Below are 20,811 nucleotides of genomic sequence, written 5' to 3'. Positions count from 1 at the left end.
AGTTGGATGTGACAAGTACTAGGATGCCTAGAAATCCATTTTTAATTCCAGCTATGGACTTTACAAACTCTGCCTCGCGATTTCTTTCTCAGCTCAAGTTTATGAATCCAGTCTAAGCTCATGGACTCAGGTTTTAATCCCAAAGGAACAATTTCAGTTGCCAAGCAAGGGTAAGCTACAAAACACCTCTCTCATTGCTGAAGGTCCACTTCAGAAAATGTGACAGCACCACTTGTCCTTGGGGTGGCACCTGCCTCCTGCTCACCAAGCACCCTCTGCCTCCAGCCAGAAAGCTTAAGTTCACTCTGTGCACCCCGACAGTGAAACTGGAGTACAACAGTGGGAAATGGCTTTGCCATGTGTGTAATAAAAAAATGTTGGACTTACACTGAACCTTCAAAGAGGCAAAGGGAAAACAAAGCCACATCTCTTTTCTTTGTAAAGCACTATAAAGAATGCCTGCAGAGTTTTTGGTTTTGTTTTTCAAAGAATCATGTATATGTACACACATACATACATATATATATACATTGCATACACATGTGTATTCCTTAATTTTAGGTCCTACTTATCCCTCAGGAGACATTAGAGTAGATCTTTATACCTAGATGGTTTGAGCAAAGTATATTTGTAGGATCTGCAAGATCCTACACTTGGGGGAAAAAAAAGAATTTTTACTGCCACATTGAAGCTGAAATAAAATCTTATTATCTCTTTATCCAGACCATTTTTATTAAAGAGCACTATATTTGAAAACTGCTCAAAAGTCTTTATAAAACAATTGTCAATTGATTTTCTGTTTGTGGACATTTCTCACACATACTATGTTCAGTCAAGATTTAACACTTCATTGCAATGCTTTGCATCTAGACAGTTTTAAATGGACTTCATGGGTGCTATGCACAGAGCACTGTCGGGTCAGACCGTCTCTGAGTGAGAACCTTTGGATTTCCCAGTGCCAATGTTAGTTAGAAAGTAATAATCTCACTGCTTGCAGCTGCTCCAGACAGTATCTTTAGGTATGTAAAGTATTCACAGTCACGTGCAGCTTGCAGATAACCAAACTAAACCAAAAAAACAAAAACACAGCCTACAAAACAGGGAAAACACTTCCCACTCTGTTGGCAGGAACACTATATTTGCCACATCCCAGGTATTATGCAGAGCTCTCAGCCATGATTTTCTCAGCAGAATCCTTCCTAGCTCCATCTATATCCTAAACTTTCTCAAAAAAGATGTCATTACCTTCTACTGTAGTCTCTTTTTCCCCCCTCAAACTGATGGACACAAGCCATTTCATTCTGCAGCACCCTGCATTTCTGCTGAACCTCATGCAGAAGTTAAACAAGAAGGTTAAGGCTGGTGTGGAGATTGGGACCCAGCACCTGGAGGTGAATGCACATTCCCTGTCTTTGGAGTTTGATACTAAGCTAGACTTTCTGTTTCTTGCTGGGGAAAATGCTAAAGAGGCATTGTTTTTGCAGTATGCCCTACTCCAAAGTGCTCGGTAGTTGGCAGAGATCCAAGACTCACCACAGCCAGAGGCTGGAAAGCACTTCTTAAAAACAAACAAATGAACAAGTAAACAAACAACAGACAAAACCAAATAGGGAAAATGACACAGAGAAACCCCAGCTCCAAGAGCTGCAGAGGATTTCTGCGAAGGAACAGAAAGCAGTTCTACAAATGACACTTTTACTCTGCTATAGCATATCTGAAGGCTGGGAGATGTCTAGTACCACACACTCAAGAAAAAGACAACGAATATTCTTCCTCTCAGAAACAATAAAATATACAATACAAGACTATGCTAGCAGTGTAACAGCCCTATAAATTGCATTTAAAAAAGAAATGTATAATAATGGTTTTAAAGTTCTAGCTACAGAAGATTCTTTAATATTATCCTTTAATTATTAGCATAGAGTTTGAAATGACAGGCTCTCAAACAAAGATGTTTTTCCACTGAAATAACAGGCTATCAATGGTTTCATATACTGAGATGCATTTAAGATTTTCCCAATCTCAGCCTGATACTGCTGAAATTCTTAAACCTTCACTGAACCCAGGAAAAATCATGCTTACCTGAAACATAGCCTTATTTGTAATACAGGTGCTTTTTTTCCCCCCTTTATATAGAAACTCATGACCATAGACCTACACAGATACATTACATAGGATCTACCTTTTTCATTTCTCAAGTTTTGAGCAAGAGTAAAATTCATGCTGGATCTTTCAATAAGCAGATCTTGAAAAAATGGGACAAGACTGTATTTTTAAGAAAAGTAGTAGTATCTATAAGTGAATAACACAATACTGATCACCATTATAAAAACAAGAGATGCACAGTTGACACCCAAAGGGAGACACAATTTCCTCACAAAAGGAAGCACTGTGGAGATAACAGCAACTACAGACTTTCATTCACGATGGAATACCAAGGGTCACATTACAGGCACAGATCTGAGCTCTTAAGACACTAGAGAGCTGGCAGAGGGCAACACACGTTCCCCACCAGACTGAGAGTCTCAGTAAACAGCACAGGCCAAAAGCCAACTTCCAGTCAACCGGAATCAGGTGAGATGGCCCCAACCCTTCTCCAAATGAAAAAACAGGTATGACAGAAGTGTGCAGGAGATGGCAAGAGGGATAGGTGGCTGGAGGAGATGGTGAGAGACAGATTAGAAGGAAAAGAAATCCCTAAAATAGCTAACTAACTAAAAAAAAAGAAAAAGGCCTTTGTCCTCAGAACAACATAGTCATTACGAAATAGGCCACATAGCTGTAACTTTTGGCTGGCTGCTCTTTGAGGCTGTAAACTGTGTTTATTTGTATTTAATATTGATGAGGTTTGTGCTCTGGCATCTCCCAACTCTGCTGAATAGGCAACACTAAAGAATAATTAAAATCCCTTGATTTCAGCCTAGGTTCACCTTAATCAGAAAGCTTTCCAGTGAAACTGCTCTGGGCATACATGGACATTACCAAGCAGAGAATGTGGTTAATCACTTACAAGACAGTGAAATTACTCTGGATGTATTTGTGAAAAGAACTTAGCTCAGTCTAGCCTAACAGCTTTGTTTAGTATGTTCTCACTATCTTGGGATTTTACAAAGTCTGACAAAATCTGAAAACTCAGTCTGACACAAATATCAGTGCAGAAATCTGTGTCTTTTTAAAGCAGTTTTAAGAAAAAGAACACACACTGCACCTTTCTCAATCAAATTTTCTTATAAAATCAGATCTATTGTTATTTTAAAATCTTTCAAAAGCAGGTAAAAAAAATTAGAACACCCATGCCTGCAAAATTCCTGCCAAAGATGTTTGCTCTCGAGCACAGGGCAAATAAAAATACAAATCATATTACTAAGCCCTGAGAAGAACTTTAGAAACCTCAGGGCAAAAGCAACCTTTGGGCAATATTCAAGGCTGTCAAGACACATAAAGCACCAGAAAAGTCACCCTCCAGCAATGGGTAATTACTATATACAGATACAAGTAAGCATGCTGGGGGGCAAAGGCACTGCTGCCACTGACTGCAGCGGGCTAGAAGGCCTTTCCACATTTAAGAAATGTCAGCACTCCAAGGGCTCTCTTTATGACCAGAAAAAAACCGAAAGTACAGTGGAGAGAAGTAAAGTAGGACATAAAATTTTATTCTGAAATGATCTCTGGCCACAACAGTAAAATGTAACAAATATTCACTAGAACAGTCTCAACTCCTGTCATCAGCTGTACAATACATACAGTATCATAAAACTGGCCACTAGGATTAAAACCCACTACAACATCTTTAATGTTAAGTGGCAACAGCAGCATCTCACAGAAAATTATACATAAATATATACACAGTCCACATTCAATCATTTTTCACATGTTTTCAGTACACACAGTTGCAGCATATTACAGTCACGTGTCTAAGTCGTTGCCCAATAAAAACCCAAGCTTAGACGTAGTTGTAGCAGTTGAACTGAGTAATTACAATTTGTAGCAGAGATGTACAAGCCCCTAGAAACAATAATTCACAAATGTTGTTTTATTTAAATGCTACCATAGCATTATACTGGGCAATATTCTAATCTTTGCTGACTGGAAAAAGAGTTCTTTTTGTACTTATCCCAAATATTACTGATGAGAAAAAAATACTAACAAATGGAGAGCATTAAATAATGCACACCCTTTCCTAAAGATTCTAATATTGCCCGATGCTACTTATGTCTTAAGTGTTTTCAACGTTCCCATGAAGTCATTTATAACTCCAAACCACCCACCAAGTTAAAAGTGGCTTAAGTGCCTTGCACCCAAATTGTAAAAATCCCTGGCCGCCTTTATAAGAGCCAGGCACATATAAAAGGAATGCACTTTGGTTCATACCAAATGCCCTGGGATTAAATCACACTATAAAACTAAAGAGTTTGAGGTAAATTTTTACAAATACAGTTGACTTCTGTCTAGTGTCACTATAACAAAAACTTATTTCAAAAAAATTAATTTAATGTTAAAATACAACCAATGAGGAAGGGCCATCTTTAACCCCTTAATGAGACATACTACAAGAACAGTTTCTTCTCCACCCTAGCAGTGTGATTGCCTTATTGTTTCTATTAAGGCCCGGATCATCTACAGGATGTTTTAAGACAGGTATAGCACTTAAAAATAGTTTTCATCCCTACTAACCAGTATTCCAAGGGTTAAAGAGGCCAAGAGCATGCCCTACAACACGGCATTTGTAACAAAAGGCACATTGTTAACACCAAGGGCACAATCCATCCTCTATCCTTAATCTACATATCTTGCATCACTCTCTTGTTCCAACACACTTAAGTGGTAATGAACCAGTGGTGCAAGAAACTGAGCCAAGTGAGACTGCAACCAAAGACAACACTGTGCTATTACTAAATCTGAAAATAGCTCAGACATCCCCAGACAATGGTAACATGTGAGACTAAGCACTGTTTCCAAGCCAACTTCTATCAGCCTAATTATCAGAGCCCTTAGAATAAAATCACATCAAAGCAAGAGGCAATGTCCTCCCCCCTCTGTTTTTAGGGGTATAAATAAGCTACAATAAAAAGCAGCTGCATCACATAAAAACCATGATGTAGCTGCTCCTTTAGCATAGAGGAAGTTCCACTGTATCTGGGTTAAAAAAATAGCTCTGCATAATATATTTTGGCCTTTAAGTTTCCGGTAGCATTTATGACCAAGGTGGATCATAAATGCATTATTGGCATTAAGAACAGGTTACATGAAAATTTAGTGGTTGTAGCCCATTAATGATCCATGAATATTATATTTTTACCTTAAGCTGACATGAAAGGCAGGAACATGTATCAATATCTCCTTTAAAATATATTAAGGAAGGTGATTCTTCTTTCACTCAACATCAGCATCCCTATTTCCTAACTTCTGCAGGAAGAGTTAAGGTAGAAAGGAGTGGTAAAGCCAAGTAGGTGGTGGAGAAAGTAAAGATTCCCTGTTACTGTAGAAAAATACACAATATTGTATTCCCACAGTCAAGAGAGTCAGTTAATTTTATATGAGAATTAATGTATCTCTTTTCCAGACTCAGAATTTACTGACCATAATTTACTGGGTATTCATATGCTAAAATCCACTTCTCTTAGCTGTATTATTATATTTCATTTTTAACATGATTTCATACATGTTTACATATTGCACTTACACACATTGTATAAAGTTGTGACATTTAACACTAAATAATTTAATTTGACTAGAGGCAGGAAATTATCTTTCTATTTAAAAAAGTAAGAAAAATGGTTGATTGACAGTCTAATTTTTACAGTTATCAATCAACAAATACCATCCTCTACTCAGAAATTATTTTTGGAGCTTCTTTAGGTGTTGACTTTTTGGCAAGAAGGTCAGCGATATGTTTCCTGAGAATTCTGTCATTTTGTCCTTATATCCCTCCCCCAGTCTTACATTAAATTACAAATAAAACAAATCAACAAACAAACAAAAACTAAGCTGTAAGTGGTAAATTAATGAACATGAAGGAGAACTTAACCGGAAACTTTCTTGGCCTCTCAGGGGACCATGCTTTAAGTATTTTTCATAATTTGTACAAGTAACTCAGTAAAATATGTGCATATAGATGTTGTTTATAAGCAAAGTTACTGACATTTAATGCAATCCATTCTAGTATGTCCTGTTTTAACATCCATAAACCCTTCTAGATTATGTTCTACTTTGTTTAAAATTCCCTTTTCATATGTTTTATACATCCAATGTAGTCCACAGCCATCGTACGTATTAAAATATTGATCTCAGATTTCAAACTGTTCCTGTTGAAAACATGCTACAACGTGTGAATACTTCTTTCCTAGGTCTAGGTACTATTCCTCAGTAAAGACCATCTTTCTTCCATGAATGCAGTTAAAAGAAAGAAAAACCAAGCATTAGTACACACACATACACGAACAAATCTACACATCTCTGTTCTTTCAAAGTTAATTTTCAGCTACAGATGCCAAAGATTAAATCAAATTCAAAGCATTTAACTTTCCTTTGATAATTGTCCCTTATTAGAAATTAGCTAGGATGGTGTCTTTCAACTGAAAAGCTACCACTGAGGATGTTTCCCACTACCATTAAGCTGTCTAAGGTGAAGTACTCCTCTACAGGAAGCAATGTTGTAACATTGTGTTTGTCCCTACATGTAGATTTGATCTGAAGTGTAAATGTACCAGAGAATTCACAGTCACACAAACACCGTCAGAAGTAAAAGCAATCTTGAAATACATGTAGTATAACAGTCTGGAAGTTACAGTATAAAACTGACAGAACAAGTATTTCTGTCTATATGATTCTGGGAGACCAAGCTGCACGTTAGAAAAAAAGAGAAGAAAGAAAAAAAAAATGAGAACCTCAGTGTGAATGCTCAACATTATAGACCTGAAATGAAGTCCAGAACATTTTGCTTTACCAACTCATCCGTCACTTTCAAATTCAGAGGAACAGACACACTGCCATCTTCATGCTTTCCAAGATTGCCCATTCCTCTCACTGTACCACATGGCATGCAAATTAAGACAGTCATTTTAGCCCTGGCATTCTTATTTTTTGCAATATATTTAAATGTTCGTTTTAATCAAAACTCATTACTTTTGAATAGAGAAAGCATTCCATAGGTGGTGATCGTATCATTAGTGATCCCACTACTTTCTCTGGGCTACCACACAGAAAATGGCAATGTAACATGCTCCACTTCAAATGACAAGTTTACAAGTGCTTAACTGTATTCTTTGAGTGTTCTCCCTGGAGTTCAGTCAGTCATAGGTGTAAGTGTTCAGAGAACCAAGACCAAACCCATAAAATCCAAAAAGTGGTCTTCCAAATTTACCCCAGGTGAAAACTAGTATGAGTCATGGAAGAGAAAGGTTAATACCTTTGATACCACGCTGCAATGCATGACAGTCATCTTGTAACCAGTGGCCTGCCACTGATGTTTATTACTGTGTCACACTAGTTACAGTAAGGCTAATTGTACTGTAGAAGACAAACATTTTAAAAAATAAGTATAAAAACTTAAAGCATTGTCCCCATGTTTTTATAAAAACAAATCAACATTTCTTACATTTAAAATGAGTGCTGAAAGATACAAATGAATAGATTTATTGAGCAAATAAAAATGTATATCTGAGCTAATTTTTCATACAAATAAGGCTCAGCCACATTGTATTTCTCATATTAACAGCATTGGGTTTTCAAACTCAGCTAACGAGTTTTGGCAACACTGTTCTTTGCTGAATATTCCCATTGGCATCTGTCATCTGTGCCAAATTAGTCCTCAGTTTTGAAGCTGAGCTTGAAGTCGGAGGTAACTTGGAAATTGATGTTATAGCACCAGTGCTCTCTGTAATTCTCTTTGCTGAGGCCTTTTCCCCAGCTGGAGGTTTTGGCAACCGTCTCCTTAGCCAGGGATGCCGCAAAGCCTGGCTGGGTGTCATACGGATAGCAGGATCCCATTCTAAACACTGTTTTAAGAAGTCAAGGAAGAGGGGATCATCACATCCCTTTAATGCGTTACCCCATTCTCTGCTCTCTGGTGGGCCACGCAGTTTTCCCCTCCGAGAGCGTCCACCATTAAGTATTACAGAGCCATCAGACAAGGTTGTGATGCTGCAATAGCGGGGATAACCCTTAGAGCTCACAAAGTTTTTGGCTCGCTTGGATGCATCTAAGAGTTTTGGAGAAGGCATGCCCAATAGTTCAATCATACAAGCCAGCTGGTCTCCTTCATCTTCTCCAGGTAAAAGTGGATAACCAGTCAGAAGCTCTGCTAGGATACAGCCCAAGCTCCACATATCTATGGGCATCCCATAACGAGCACCAAGGATGACTTCAGGTGCACGATAAAACCGTGACTGAATGTAAGTGTAGACACGCTGATGGTCGTAACAACTTGAGCCAAAATCAATCACTTTAATACCACTTCTACCTTGTTGCTTCAACAGAATGTTCTCAGGTTTAAGGTCACAGTGAATGATTCTGTTTTTGTGCAAAGCATCCAAGCACTGTAAAATTGAGTGGGCAAACTTGCGAACCAAAGGCAGGCTAAAGCCCTGAAACTTGTTTTTCTTTATTAATTCATAAAGGTTCATGCTCAGCAACTCAAATGTCATGCAGATATGGCTGCGGAATGTGAAGTTTTCCAACATGTGAATAACATTCATGTTGTTATCCTTATCTTGTTTCCGGAGATGTTCCAGGATCTTAATTTCTTCTGCAGCTTGGCGGTGGAAACGTTTTTCATTTCTCACCATTTTTAGTGCCACATGCTGATGCATCTTGTGATCGTAGGCTTTCACCACCTGCCCAAAGCTTCCTTTCCCTATAACCTTCAGGACTTCATACCTGTATGCAATATGATCATGGGGTACTTGTATGTAAGACCCTTGGTCATCATCATAGCCGCAATTGTTTGAACCACCAATCACACCTTGCCGTTTCTTTGCATTTGGACCCAAGAAGTATATTTCAGGGTAGCTAAAAATCTCATGATGCTCAAAAGCTGTTAATTTTTGCATGTATTGCTTCATGGCCTGCTCTGGTGTGATAACAGAGGCTTTCACCTTGCCTGTTCCATCTGTAGATTTTAAAGAGCTGGAGCTTCCTTGTCGTCTGTGAGTACTCTCTGACTGTCTGTCCTGAACCACTGGCAATCCAGATTTGCCTAGTGTTGTAAGTCCATTTGGCTGTGTTGTCAGAACCGTCCTCTTGTTACTATTATCTTCAAAGAGCTGCTGAACCTGGATTTGTCCATGGCTACCAACATGGAGGTGCTCATTCATTGTGTGCTTACTGCCTCCAACCTAGAATCAAAAATAAATACATACCCAGTTAACACGAAAGACATGAACTCTATGCTTCAACATTCATTCTGCAACTCACCATTCTGCTAAATAACCTCAAAATGAAGTACTTTCTTAGAAGTCAGTTGTTTGCAGACAATCTAAGAAATACAGCACATATACTGTGATACTGCTGGATGCTATTAAATTTCCCGATCCTTGTTTCTCAAATGCTATTTTCATGACTCTCCAAAATGTTTCCAACAAGGCAATCACAAATGCGCTACTGTTATAAGCTAACAATTTCTCCAAGGAATTTTCAAGGCAGCAGTCCTATAACATCAAGATGCATGCTTGAGGGACATCAGACTTTGTCAAAAACAGTATCAGTTTTACCCTGGAGATCAATATATAATGCCTGCTAGGACTTACATGGCTAAGGCTCTCCCAGTCACCTGTTATCAGAAATCGAGATTTTAACTTGTTCCTAAATTTTCTATATATCAAAAATTCCAGACATATTTTTAAGCAATAAGGAATGTGCTGTGACATGCACAAAGAGAAAAAGAACATTTCTGAAGTTCAAGAGATGTCATTTACTGCTTGCAATTGAGACAGTCACAATTCAGCAAAACATTCCTATCAATGAAGAATAAGCATAGCTTTTAGCACTTTCCCACATCAGTCTTACAATAACTTTTAACTAAGATGAGATTTGAGGCCTGATGCACACTTGAGTAGAAAGAAAATCTTTGCCTTGAGGAACATACAAGTAACTTTATTTTAAAGGAATGGAAAAAAGCAATAGTTGATTTTAGAAATTACATTTGTTCTTGACAGTGTTCACAAGAGACTAAATAGCTGCACTGAGCATTTTCCAGCAAACAAACAACTACTGCACTAAACCTGTTATTTTTAAGGAGAAACAAGAAATTTACAAGCATATAGGTGCTATTAAAATAGCTGTCCTTAGAATTCCTCATTTGCTTTAAAGTAGAGGAAAATTAATTTGTCTTATGTCTGGTCTTATACAAATGTGGGAAGAATTCCCCTGGTGTCTCTCAAGCTGATTCACCGGTCTTAATATTTATGCCGAATTACTAGTGAAAAGTTCACTGATATGTCAGACAGATATCAAGCCAGGACTGAGAGCACTTTTCATCTGAACCTTATTTTTAGTAGGCATCTAAGGATAACACATTCCCTGTTCACTTGAGATTGCTGAAATGAAATCAGAACATGACAGCTGTGTGCTGTAATATAAGGCAATGAAATCTGTGCTGCAACAGAAGTGCTTCCTAATGAGAAAACGCAGCCACGCAACGCAGACTCGAGCATACTTTGTGCGTCTGTTAAGGCATCAGTTTGATATGGCAGAAGTCGGTTTTTGCAAATTCAGTAACTTGTTCCCAAAGACTTGCCAGCTGGACACCGGCTTCACCTTTGGACAATATTTTGAAATCTGCAGCTCTGAAACACATAATAGAAGAGCACGTGTTCTCAGAGATTGCTTCTGTCTTGTTCACTGCTCTTCTGATTCCATTTTGACTCACTCTGAATAACTGGTTCATTTTAGTTCACCATTGCAGTTTGACTGTGTATATTTGTTTGCAGAGAAATTTAGGCTCACACTATCGAATTTGATCAACCTCACAGAAAGCATTACCACACAATCATAATTCAGAGCAAAGATGTTTGTAACATTTAAGCAGGGTGAAGACATACAGGAAATCAACAAGAATTCCTTTCCTAGTTTGATGTCTCAAAAGCACCAGAAATTAAATCATCAGGAAGACTTAATCAGCTTATCAAGCCTACAGGCAATTCCTTCAGGTCAAGTTTGAGGTGCACTGTAGTAGCAGTTTCCTGAAGGTTGCCCTGATCCTCTATATGAACAGCAGTTACTGCAAAGAAAAAAAAATCATCCGCAAGAGCTGCTAAATCATCCATCTCAGAACCAGATCTAGTTTAGTAAGATGTCAGAGGTTCAGCACATGCAGCACTGTAGAACTGCGTAAGAAAGGCACAATGAAGCAGCAGAGTAACCATACAAGGACTCAAGCTAGGAAATTCCAGGTACAAACATTTCTTCTGCAGCACTAGTTGAACAACAAAGCAGAACATATCTGCACAAACTGGGAGTAGACAACACTAATGTAGACAATGAGTAGAAAGAGTATAGCAGAGAAAACCATCTTTAAGAATTTCTTAATCCAAGTACTCATTGCCACAGCTCACACCTTGAATTAATTTTTTTTTTTCTCTCAAGTCACCTGTTTTCAGAGTTAACTATCTTCTACCCTTCCTAAGCACTGTTTAGGTCAATATATGCATTGAGAACTTCTTCAAGGCTTGGGAAAAGCCCAAATATTTATTCCCTCTCGAAAGGGACTAAAGAGTTCGTTTTTCTAAAAGTGTGTTTGCAAACACATTCTAAAGTGTAAACCATGTAGCTCTGCTTCCTGCACCTTCAGGCAGTCTCATGGTTTCTTTTGTTGCTGACAGGTTGGCTCTTCTTCTTTAAGCAGCAGAATGAAATCACCAGCGTTATCCCAACTTTGACCCAAATCCAAAGTGACTGGTTTTGCCAGTTTCAGTCAGCTGCTACTTGGGAATGCAAATGCAGATGCAGACAGTAGCACTGGTTTTCTTAGTGGAAGAAAAGACACCACATTAGCACAGACTCTACTCCAAAAGCTGTGGGGAAGAAGAGAGCTCAGTTTTCTTTCAAAAAGCCCAACAGGAGTTTCAGAGCTATGAGACATATCACAACCACAAAGTCAATATGAAAAATGGACTTTCCTCATCTCAGAGTACTGCCTGCACAAGAATCACCACATCATCTATTTCCCAGCTGGATGAGGGTTGGACTTGCACCACCCCTTTGCTCTGCCTATCTACTTCTGGCTACTGAGTGTCTGAGATTGCTGTCAAGCTCAGGCTTGCACTACTTACAAGGTCCATAGGCTTCACCAGTGACACTGTAAGTTCCTGAACCACAACTAATGGGCTTGGGAAGCTACAAAGGATTATAGTCTTAGTCCAGTACCAAACTGTTCTCAATACACAGAAGCTTTTCAACTAAAACCATAAGGCTGAGAGGTCTACAACACGTTTCCATTTTGCTTCTGCAGAACCAACAACCTACACAGCTGACCACCTGTGAGTACTTATGAAGCTTATTTATTATATACTGTATTGCCTGTGCTCAAACCCATCCACACCTTCTAAGATTTACACGTTTTTGTAGCACATATCTTCAAAAACTGATGTACACATTTGTCTATAAAACATATTGAAATAACAGGTAAGTTTGAACTCAAAGAACTCATCTTCCTGAATCTTCTGGCAACATCAATTACATAACAGTAAGTGTTACAATGGAATTTTTTTTCCCTCTCAATAGTTTTTCATAATTTCAACACTGATGTTACGATTTTACTTTAACTTTGGTTTGTTCAGTTTATGGAAGTTGATGACTATGCCGAAAACATTCACTTAATCTTTGAAATAGATACATCAAGCAAAACAAAACAAAACAAAGCAAAAATACACCCTAAACTATAATCAATCAATAAATAAATAAACCCCAAAACTTTTATTTGGAGGGTGGGAGTACTTGGGGTTTGTTTTTTTTGCTTTGTCTGCACAAATGGGTTCAGAGACAGAACAGTAACTTACTATACTTAGACTACAGACCTGTAACAATACAGAAGTAGCATAAAGATGAGTCCACTTTGCTAACAAGAAGGCAAACCCATTGACAATTCCTTTGCAGTAACACTCAGCCAATGCATTGGTCTGTTTCAAGACCTTCTACAAGACTATAACTATAGGACTGAACACCACTGGAGCATATATCTCTTCTCAATTTTAAAAGCATCAAGATATTATATAACTGTATCACATTCCGGCTTTGTAACAGTCACTTGCTGTGATTATTAGCACCCTATAAAACCGTCCAAGGTAGGACCATGATTCAGCTATAGACTATCTTTTTATTTTGAGCAAAACCACAGAAAAAAAGATTTTGCTGTCAATCAGAATCTAAAATAAAATAAATCTTAATAATAAAGCAATCATGATGGCCTGTTGAAATATTGCACAGGAATAAGATGTCATTATCTGCTATTATTTTGCATAGACGAGGACAAGGGAGAAAGAGTGTTCTAAAGTAGTAACTTAATTAAAGAATAATTGTTACACTCTATACCCCTCTCTTTACAGCATTTCTGGGTGTGCCAGTTTCAGCCCTACTGTGTCTAACACACACTAGAGGCATATGGTATCAGGTGTAGCATGCTTCACTGCCTATTTTGTTGATTACAGCCTGAAATGTACAAAAGGCCTTCTTTTTCCTTGATAAACTAATTCAGCAGCATTCCTCTGTTCAGAACTAAAAATACTTGCTAATTAGTACCATAATAATGCTGGATTATCATAATGGTTTTATTAGGAGTATGAATCTTATACACCAAAAAAGATTAAGCCCCTGTTGAGCTTGTGGCTCAACAAGAGCTGTAGAAAAAACAAGACCATTTGGATTTTTTGCTGTTGTTGTATCTGGTCGATATAAGCTCATTTTTTTGAAAAGTAAACTTTAGACAGCACATATGTTCACAGACAGAACTATGGCTCAAGAATGATACCAACTCTTAATTTTTTTTCATCCTGTTATGACTCCAAGGGTACAGTGAGTTTGAACATTTCTGGGACACCCTGCACTTATTACACATGATGAAACCCAAAAGGACAGACAATGCAAATAAGCTGAAGTATACAAATATGAGAGATGTGCCTAGATGTACTGCAGTCCCCGCAAGCACAGTTACCAATTGTTAGAGCCCAAATTTCAGAGACTCCCTGCCCACCCTCCTCACCCTTAAAAGTTAAGATAGCTTCATTTTCCCTCTAGATTCAAGTTTTATATAGAAGGAGAAATATCCAAAGAAAACTAGATATAGTGAAATCCAGGTCATGACTGCATAGTTATTTCACTTAACGTGACAGCATTTCTGTTGCAATTTAATACATGAAAACACCACAACAGGAAGGTATTTTTTTTTGGTTTTACCTCCGTTAAAGCAGATGCCCACAATAAAAATTTGCAGCATGTGACCTACCAGATCCTCATATTAACAGCGTTCAGGAATCTGTTCCATTATAATGTAAATTAATTTTTAAAAATTAAATTTAAAAACATTAAGATTAATACTGAATGATTGATGTAAAAGTACATGAAAGAGCATTCAACTGTGGTGGCAAAAGAAAATAGGCTTGCCATACAGAAATCTTAGAAAAGGCTTGAAGAGGGAGGGAACTGAATCATGCACTGTAAATGGGTTGTTGCTACAGTACTAGAAAAGAGGATAAAAACATTAATACTGCTTTACTGCAAGAGAAACAGCTAGAGTGCAGAATGCAGGGATACATGCCAAGTAAGAAAGAACAGAGATGGAGGTAGGCAGAAGACAGAGACAAGTCTTAAGAGGGACTCACAGACGGGTGGGGATTTACACAAGCAGAGCAGCAGGCAAGCAAGATAATCTCTACTGCTGCATGTCAAGTGGATGTAAGAACACCACAGTGAAACAGGAGAGAATGAACAGGAAAAGGTTCCAATCATGAAGGCAAGAACTTAAGCCCTCAAAAGAGAAAGCAATGACTTTGGAGAGGAAAATGAAGAGGATGACATGTTGGAAATAAGTTCTTGTTTTCAACCATAAGGCAAAAAAGATAGTCAGGGATGGAAGTAGACACAAATAAGCCTAGGATGAAGCCAGACTTAAAAAAAAAATAAGCAAAACCTTTCCCTGGTACAACACACAACTGCCTGCTTAGCAATAAAGGGTGCTGTGCTCAGAAAGACTGCAGCCAAAACCTCTGTCCGGTTTTATGAAGCCTGTGTAAAACAGCATATTCCCCCCCTTCCACTCATGCTACTACAATCTACCAAACAATGACATTTCACTTGAAACTAGAGATCACAGTTTCACTAGAGGCTAGATGACACAACTCTCTACTGCAAGGAATATGATAGGTAGCAAATTTCTTCTCTGTATGAATTAAAAGAAAAACTTTTCAGCTTAAACAAAGCTCAATCTCAGTTTCTCTTCACAACCAGTATACACACAATGCACACACTTATACCCAAACATCAACAAGTTCACCCATTTAAGCACAATGTACCTTCTGGAAGTTTGAACACAAATACTCGATTTTTAGCTATTAGAGAAGTCACATAGATACAACGGAGATGAAAAGACAATAAGCAAATGAACACAAAGAAGGAAAATCATTTAAGAAAACTGAAATGTTTCATTTCAACTAGGTCTGAATGAAGTGGTGGGATGTAAAGCCAATGGTTTCAATCTGTCAGTGTCAGCTGGGGTCAGTAGGACTAAGTTTACAGTAAGATCACATAACAGATACTGCCCTTTTTTTTTTAGGGCAAAATCCAGCATTCTGATGCCATATCTGATCCTTACCGCAAAAAGTTATGTTAGCCAACCACAAAATAACCACCTGTGAAATTCAGAAAGGCAGTCTGAGGTGTTTCCATAATAGCACCCAAGGCTAAATAAATACTGTAGAGTAGGCCCTGTATCACAAAGGCAAGGCAGAGTTTGGAATAGTCTCTATGTATACACATACATACATATGCTATATATAAACATATCCATCCATACAAAATAATGTACTTATAAAAATACTTGAGAGACAGAAATATAACACTTGAACACCCCCTGAATGCTTTCATAAGGACTTCATCTTTACGTATGTATCTATTTATGCAGAGACACCATATAATACACATACACAAAAATCTATGTATAAAAATATCAAAATACTATACTTCCAAAATTAGTAAGTAGTCACAGATAAATAGCTAAACCACCACACTTTCACAAATTCTAAATTAAGTCTGGGCTCTGTTACATGTGGGCCCCTGATATTTGTGGGCCCTACTGTAAATGCACTTCCATGACTGGGGTCCAGGCTGTTTGTACTGTATTCCCTCTTCTATAATTTTATTAAAAAACCCCTAAGCTGTTGCCCCAACTCTAAAATCAAGCAGCACTTAACTGGCATACGAATATGAAAAAATTGGCCTTTCATAGTAATGAACAATTCAGACATACGCCCTAGCTACATAAATATACAATGATGTTGATTTCAAGCATGCAGCTCCACCTTGAATTTGCAGAATACTCATCATTCCTTTTGAGAATATCCAACATATACTGATTTTTTTAATTTAAGCCAATTCTTTCTATAAATGGACTTGAATAAGATGCTTTTACCCCAGAAGCTACATGGAAAGTCACTGAAACACTAATATCTAAATGCATAGTTTTACCTTCCAGTAGCCCATAGTCACATTACCATTTAAAGCTCTGCCATATGTTTACAAAGATAGTATGTGAGCTTCCACGAAGAACTCATTTATTCCATGAAAAGTATGCCATCAATGCCTTTCAGGGTCAGTATGAAATGTTTCACAGTCTAAAAGGAAATGTATGCAATAAAAATTTCAGATAGTTAGTGTTAACATGACAGCATAGAGACCCCTCTCTCTACTCTGTCATGACTTCAGGACAGAGATATCTTATCCATATATAGCGTCATACTTGGGAAGTTTCATTCCTAGTAGATTAACCAGAAGTGGGAGACAATGTGAGATATCACAGAACCAGAAAATAACATCCTTTTCATGCCATCAGCAGTTATTTCTTTATAGGTAAACTACTGCAGCAATAAAGGTAGATTCATTCAATCACTGTCCCTGAGCACAGTGATAGCTGTTTCTAGGGAAGAGACTGATCGGCCTGAGCTAATCAGACATATAAAGGAGAAAGCAGTCTTCATTTTTCACCACAGTTCATGCGACCCTTTAATCACAGTGACTAACCTCATTGCCAAAACAATGTCATCTCAAAATATGCATTTACCAGAATAGCTCGTTTATGAGAGTGTGAAAGATCGAATTTGTCACTGAAAATGAGACATAAAATCAGACTGAAAGGGGAGCTGGGGCGAGAGAAAGCAGTGTGTGCAATGACAGGATCCCAGCCTCACAGCAAACACGCACATTTCATCCGAGCCTGCAGAAATTAAAAGCGCTTTGCTTCAGCACCATGAGCCTCTGGGTGCCCGTGAGCACTCGGTCCCTCCACGGGGCACACCCGGCGAGCGGCGACGGCGCGGCGAACCCCCGGGGTCAGACGCCCGTTCCCCGCACCCCATCCACCCCCCGCCCTGTACCCCGGCTCACCGTGTGGGAGGCGTTGCTGGCCCTGAGCGGCGGCAATGCGAGGGGCGATGGCGGGCCGGTCCCAGCTCCTGCCCGGGAGACCCCGGCTCCAGTGCCTGGGGAAGACTGCAGCGGGCGGCCGCTGTCCCCTGCCCTGCCTGCGGAGAGCAGAGGGGTGAGCGCGGAGGGCAGCGGCGGCCCCTCGGGCCTCTTCGGGGCGGCGGCGGCCCCGGCGCTCGGCCGGCACCGCCGCCCGTCTTGCTTTGGGCAGAAGCCATTAAAACCTAATCACCGCCGCGGCGCACACACGCACCGATCCGGCTAATAGCGCAGGCGGGCCATGCTCGCCCGGCTAAACCCTTCATCCGAGATTAACCCGCCACCGGCAGGCGCCTAACCGGGAGAACGAGCCGGCTCTGCTTCGCGCACGCCTCGAGGCTGGACGGCTGCCCGTCCCCCCCGAGCCGTCTGGCCCGGCGAAATCCCGGCGCCGCCGGGGACCCGCCGGGAGTTCACAAGTCTGCAGCGCGAAGCAGAGGCGAACACCGTTGCCCCTTGTCAAACGCGGCCGCTCCGGCACTCGCGGCGACCCCCAGTTCTCCCTGGGTCGTCTCCCCAAGTGTTTCCTCTCGGCCCCTCACCACTTGCTCCCCCGAGACAAACTCGCCACCCCGCACGACAGCAGCTCGCCGGAGCCCAACGTGCAACCCCCGACAGCCCCCCCGGGCTCGCCTGCCGCGGGGGGGGGTGGGTGGATCAGTGTTCGGCACACACGACACCGCTGCGGCGCCAGCCGCAGGGCGCCCGAGGCCCCCGTCCTCCGTCCCCCCTCCACCGGGCCTCCGCAGCCCGGCCCAGCGGTGGCTATCGCGGCGGCCCACTCGCTCCTTACCAGCTGGGTAGGCAGCACCAGCGGCGGCGCTAGCTGAGGGTTTTCTGGTTAACATGGCCGCTGGAGAGGAGGGAGAGGAAAAGGCATGTCAGGGTGGCTCTCCTCCGCTGCTCCTCGGCCTCTCCGGGCGGTGTCTGCCTCTCTTCTCCGATCAGCTACACCCAGGCCCAGACACGTCCTGCGCTGCATCCCCCTGGCTCCGGGCCCGCCGGACAGACCCTCCAACGGCCCGCCGTCGCCTCCCGCCGCAGCTGCAGCAGCAGCAGCCGGGCCGCCGCCGCAGCCCCCGGCCCAAGCTCATCACCTCCCCCGCCCCCGCCCCGATCGCCCCGGTCCCCTCGCACGGAGGAGGGAACAGCAGCAGGCGGCCGGACGGAACCCTCCTCCTCGCGCGGCGGAGCGGGGACAAACAGCGCACAGCAGCGGCAGTCCCCGCCCCGCCGCCCGCGTCCCCTCCCTCCGTCCCTCCCTGCCGCTCCCTCGCGTTCCCTACCGCTCCGCCGCCGCGGAGGCGGCGCGGCCCGCGGCTCCCCCCGGGCCCCGCACGTGCCCCCGTCCGCACAACGGCCGCGCCGGCCGCGCGTCCCCGCGCCCGCACAACGGCCGCCGCGCTGGGCCCGGGCGCGCGCCCGGCCGTTGGTCACCCCGGCGGCACAGCCATGTCTGTGCCGGGCAGGGACAGAGACAGGGGCAGAGACAGGGACAGAGACAGGGGCAGGCACACGGACAGAGACAGGGACAGGCACAGGCACAGGCACAGGGACAGAGAGAGGCACAGGCACGGGTGCAGGCACAGGCCGCCCGGCCAGCCCCTGCCCCGACAGGGCCCGTGGGTGCCACAGGCAAGGGGGAGATGCCGGCGGGAAAGTCGGCGTGTGTGGGAATCTGGCAGAGCGAGGTTCGCTCTGCCAGACTGGAAGGACAAAGGTGGCCCCGTAGGAGGAAGATCAAATAACTTGAAATGTGTAGAGGGATGAAAACTTAAAAAAATGGTAGTGAGGTAAAAGAAGCTTTTGGGATTGCCCTGGAGGCGTAAGTGCCTGAGCCTAGAACGAGGGAAAGGAGAGTGCGAGGGGCGGTACTGGCCTTGTTTTCCAAACTGCGCGACATGCTTAGTGGAGTACAATGCTTTGAATTCCTGGTTTGTCAGTTTGAACGTCACTGCAGCCAAAAATAGATGACTAAACATTTGCTCTGCTTGGGACAGCATTGAAATTAACTGTCCTACCTATACTCAACCTTTTTTGAAGTCCATACAGACCTCACAGATTTTCCTTTTTGAAACAGCTGGTAGATGTGTAGACAGACCTCTCTTCATCCCCTTCCACAGAAGAGAAAAAAAATGAATCTCCCCTTTTCCTATGCCTAAGCAAAAAAAAAAAAAAAAAAATCTGCTTCTTTGCCTCTTCCCGTGCCACAGACACATGCATAAGCAAAGACATTTCCTGTACTGGTACAAAGAAATAAACAATTTCCCTAACCCCTCCTGTCATGCAGAGAAAACAATCATACTTTCTCCCATCCACACCCACCTAATCTTTTCCTTCACTGTAGCTGAAAAAAAGCTTTGTCTTCCTCAATATCCCCGTAGATGTCCACAGGCTCTCCAATGTCCCTTCCCATTGGCTGCCAGGTGTATAAATGGTGTTTTCTGATTACTTTCTGTATTTTCTCATCATTTTCAGAAGCTGCGCATGCACGTCAAAGCTATCTGAATATCAAACACTGCAATAACATTAGTGTTCTCAGATATCTTAAACGTTTCAGGAATGAAAAAAAAATACTTTTCTAGTTAGTCTAAAGAGGGGGAGGGCTTGTTCACCTTCAAGCTGGATAAGAAAAACCAGAATTGATATCAATTATCTTTCCATAGGGCTTGCAGGAGTTCTTCATCTTAAATGATGTGCCTTTTCTGAGTGTCGATGTCACAGATGGTTTCATGCATGTTCTGGGGTTAGTTACACCTTAACATTGAGATAAGACAAAGCCCACTAAGTGCCCTGTTTCAACTCCTTTCCAGTCAGGTACACTATCCACAGTATGCCTTCCACAGTTTATTCAACACTCTTGGACTGCTATGAATACTATGTAAAAAATTGAGCTAGTCTATCACATAGTAAACTATTTTAACTCAGTGGGAACACATTACATTGGTACCTGTCCTCTTTCTAAAACTGTGTGCACTGTAGGCATTCATCTTGAAGCCTGCGAGTGTCCTTGGGCCTGTTTGGATGCCTTTCTTTCTCTCTCTCCGTCACTTTCTCCATCTGCAACCCATCCTGGCATCTGCTGTCAAAGATGGAGTAGTAGTACCTGATGGAGTCTGAAGAGCAAGCCCATCTTGATTCCTT

General features: G+C 41.6%; 1 protein-coding gene across 4 annotated transcripts; it reads right to left on the bottom strand.

Moving 5' to 3' along the window:
* Nucleotides 1-3,632: 3,632 nt before the first annotated feature.
* DYRK2 (dual specificity tyrosine phosphorylation regulated kinase 2) lies at nucleotides 3,633-18,993 on the bottom strand. 4 transcript variants are annotated; one of them, XM_032688248.1, is made up of 4 exons: nucleotides 18,954-18,993; nucleotides 18,461-18,520; nucleotides 17,590-17,726; nucleotides 3,633-9,335 (listed from the first exon to the last, which is right to left on the bottom strand). In XM_032688248.1, the coding sequence occupies exons 2-4, from the start codon at nucleotides 18,513-18,515 to the stop codon at nucleotides 7,734-7,736; spliced, it is 1,794 nt and encodes a 597-aa protein (XP_032544139.1). In that variant the 5' UTR covers nucleotides 18,516-18,520; nucleotides 18,954-18,993; the 3' UTR covers nucleotides 3,633-7,733. The 4 variants fall into 4 exon arrangements, with proteins under 4 accessions (XP_032544139.1, XP_032544142.1, XP_032544141.1 ...); XM_032688251.1 differs by lacking the exons at nucleotides 17,590-17,726; nucleotides 18,461-18,520 and having other exon boundaries at nucleotides 18,954-18,992; XM_032688250.1 differs by lacking the exons at nucleotides 17,590-17,726; nucleotides 18,954-18,993 and having other exon boundaries at nucleotides 18,461-18,744.
* Nucleotides 18,994-20,811: the final 1,818 nt, after the last annotated feature.

The sequence above is a fragment of the Chiroxiphia lanceolata genome, chromosome 5 (genome assembly GCF_009829145.1).
Source record: "Chiroxiphia lanceolata isolate bChiLan1 chromosome 5, bChiLan1.pri, whole genome shotgun sequence".
NCBI lineage: Eukaryota > Metazoa > Chordata > Aves > Passeriformes > Pipridae > Chiroxiphia > Chiroxiphia lanceolata.
The sequence above is the reverse complement of the archived record's forward strand: the minus strand, read 5'-3'. Positions and strand labels throughout refer to the sequence as shown.

Bases quoted from the DNA above. Each gene is read 5' to 3' on its own strand.
- DYRK2 (XM_032688248.1), bottom strand. From the start codon at position 18,515: ATGTTAACCAGAAAACCCTCAGCTAGCGCCGCCGCTGGTGCTGCCTAC. The intron at 17,727-18,460 runs GTAAGGAGCGAG...TGCTCTCCGCAG, and splicing joins TGGTGCTGCCTACCCAGCTG to GCAGGGCAGGGGACAGCGGC. The intron at 9,336-17,589 runs GTGAGCCGGGGT...TTTTGATTCTAG, and splicing joins CCAGCAACGCCTCCCACACG to GTTGGAGGCAGTAAGCACAC.